The following is a 2,453-nucleotide window of genomic DNA, read 5'->3' as shown; positions in this document are numbered from 1 at the left end:
TCTCCGTAGGGCTGAGCCACGTCCCACGGTGGCCACGTATGGCTGTGGCAGAGCCATCGGTATGTCTGGCATGTTCCTCCCAAAAACTAGCCACCCCTCTTATCCGGGGGTTACGGGGGTGATGCCTGCAGTGACCGCGGGCTCTGCGGTCCCTTGCCGAGGGTTTGCCCTCTCGGTCTGGAGGCAGAGTGGGTATCGCCGAAAGTGCTGAGCACCACGGCCAGGATTGGAGGCAGACCTGAGCTCTGACCCATTTCCAGCTCCTCAGAGAGGAAATCCGGGGTCCAAAGGGCATCACAGCGCAGCTGCCGAGGGCAAAGCCGAACCTGCCCTTGAATTGGGAGCAGCCAGTGCCCTGAGGAGGGCAGGGGCTGCCTCGACTGCCTGTGCCCCCTCCGGCGCAATGCTCATGGCCGAGAAGCACCAGCGATGGTGCGGAGCATGGGGTGGGCGCTGTGGGGTGGCTGCCATGGCAGGATGTGGGGTGACGGTGTGGTGGGGGGGGTTGGAGTGTGCTGGAATGGGCACAGTGAGCCCCTCCTCCTACTCTCTGAAAGTCATCCCCTCCCTAACACTTGCCATGTGCTCAGTCCAGCTGGGATGGGGTGATGCCGGAGGACTGCCCTGTGCCCTGGGGATGTTGCAGGGGGAGACATGGCACATGGGCCCTCCTGCACCTTGGCCTCCTCAGGACCTGGGTGCCCAGTGCCACATGTGTCCCCATATTGGATTGCATCCATGCCCCATGCCCTGTGTCCCCATGTCATCCTGCTGCAATGTCACACGTGTCCCCACGCTGTCCTGCAGCAATGCCCCACGTCACACGTGTCCCCATGTGGGTCTGCAGCTGTTCCCACCCAGATGGGGAACAGGATGCGTCCAACTTGAAGGCCATGCTCTCCAGAAAGCCCGCCTGGCTCTGGGGCTGTGTCCATGATGGCTGTGCCATGTCCCCACAGGTGCTGTCAATGGCAACGATGTCGATGCAGCCGGGTGGGGGGCTGGCTGGGCTCCATCCTCACCTGCGCGCTGCCCATGTGGAAGGTGACGGCCTTCATCGGCTCCAACATCGTGGTGGCCCAGGTCTTCTGGGAAGGGCTGTGGATGAACTGCGTGTACGAGAGCACGGGCCAGATGCAGTGCAAGGGCTACGACTCGTTGCTGGAGCTCACCTCTGACCTGCAAGCCGCTCGGGCCTTGGTGGTCACCTCCATCTTCACGGCCCTCTTCGCCTTCCTCGCTGCCATCTCGGGCGCAGACTGCACCCGCTGCGTGGATGACACCACCACCAAGAACAGGTTCTCCGTCGTGTCAGGTGTCATCTTTATCCTGGCCAGCATCATGCTGCTCATCCCCGTCTCGTGGTCTGCTAACAGCATCGTCACCAACTTCTACAACCCCATGGTGCCCCAGGCCCTCAAGAGAGAGCTGGGGTCTGCCCTCTACATCGGCTGGGCCTCCAGCGCCCTCCAGCTCTTTGGCGGGGGTGTTCTGTGCTGCTCAGGGTCCTCGACCCAGGAGGAACCCTACCCCAAGAAGTACAGAGCGGTGAAAACCAGCAACCCGATGGGCTATGCCATGAAGGACTACGTGTGAGCCACCAGCCCAAGGCACAGCACCATTGTGCCATCCTGCCACCCCCTCTGACAACGCACCCCCGTGCTGGGGCCCCCTGGCACAGTCCTGCCACACGTGCCCTTTCCTGGCGTGCCGGGCTATAAAATTCTTGGTGCCACCAAGGCTGTCTGGGCTTGTTGTGAAGCGTCGTGGTGGGAGAGGGGAGGACAGTGACATGTCCTATGGTGTCATGCTCTTGCGCCCGGCATGCCCCCATGAAAATGCCAGCCTTGCTCATGCCCCAGGAGGGAAACTGAGGCAGAGGGAGGGTCAGAGGCAAGAGGCGCATGGGGATGCACCAGGTTCCCTGAGCTTGGGGACTGGGAGGGGACCCAGAGAAAGGCCAAATCCCCCCCTTCCCATTCCCCACCCCGGAGGGTCCATAGCCCCACTGCTCCAAGAACGAGTCCCAGCAGACTGGCAGCAGAGACAGGGGGTTTATTAAACAGCCAAGTGCAGGGGTGGGGGCAGCCACGACCCCCAACTGCCCCAGTGACAGTGCTGGTGACAGATGAGGAGAGAGGGGAGCAGGGCACGTACCCTGATGGGCTCAGGGACCCTAAGAGCTGGAGGGGGGCAATGTGGAGGGGTGACAAGAACCACAGGGAGGGTGAGTGTGGGAGATGTGGGGGATGGGGACAGCTACAGCTCTCGAGGGGAAGGAAGCAACTTGTTCCCCACGGCTCATCCCATGGGAACAGGACTAACAAGAACAGGTCTGAGGGAAGAGAAAAGGAAAAAAGGAAATATCCCAGCAAGAGATTTGGGTAAAAAACTTCCCAAGGGAGCAGTGGAGGAGGAGGAGTGGAGGCAGCACAGCAAGGGGCTCGGGGAAC

General features: G+C 61.6%; 1 protein-coding gene across 1 annotated transcript; it reads left to right on the top strand.

Annotated features, from left to right (window-relative positions):
* Positions 1–968: 968 nt before the first annotated feature.
* On the top strand, positions 969–1,596 carry LOC104275154 (claudin-3-like). The gene is given in 2 exon segments (XM_009871028.1): positions 969–997; positions 999–1,596. Coding segments are annotated over 2 exon segments (627 nt in total).
* The last annotated feature ends 857 nt before the right edge of the window (positions 1,597–2,453 follow it).

Source organism: Apaloderma vittatum, unplaced genomic scaffold (genome assembly GCF_000703405.1).
Source record: "Apaloderma vittatum isolate BGI_N311 unplaced genomic scaffold, ASM70340v1 scaffold25996, whole genome shotgun sequence".
Taxonomy (NCBI): Eukaryota; Metazoa; Chordata; class Aves; order Trogoniformes; family Trogonidae; genus Apaloderma; species Apaloderma vittatum.
The sequence above is the reverse complement of the archived record's forward strand: the minus strand, read 5'-3'. Positions and strand labels throughout refer to the sequence as shown.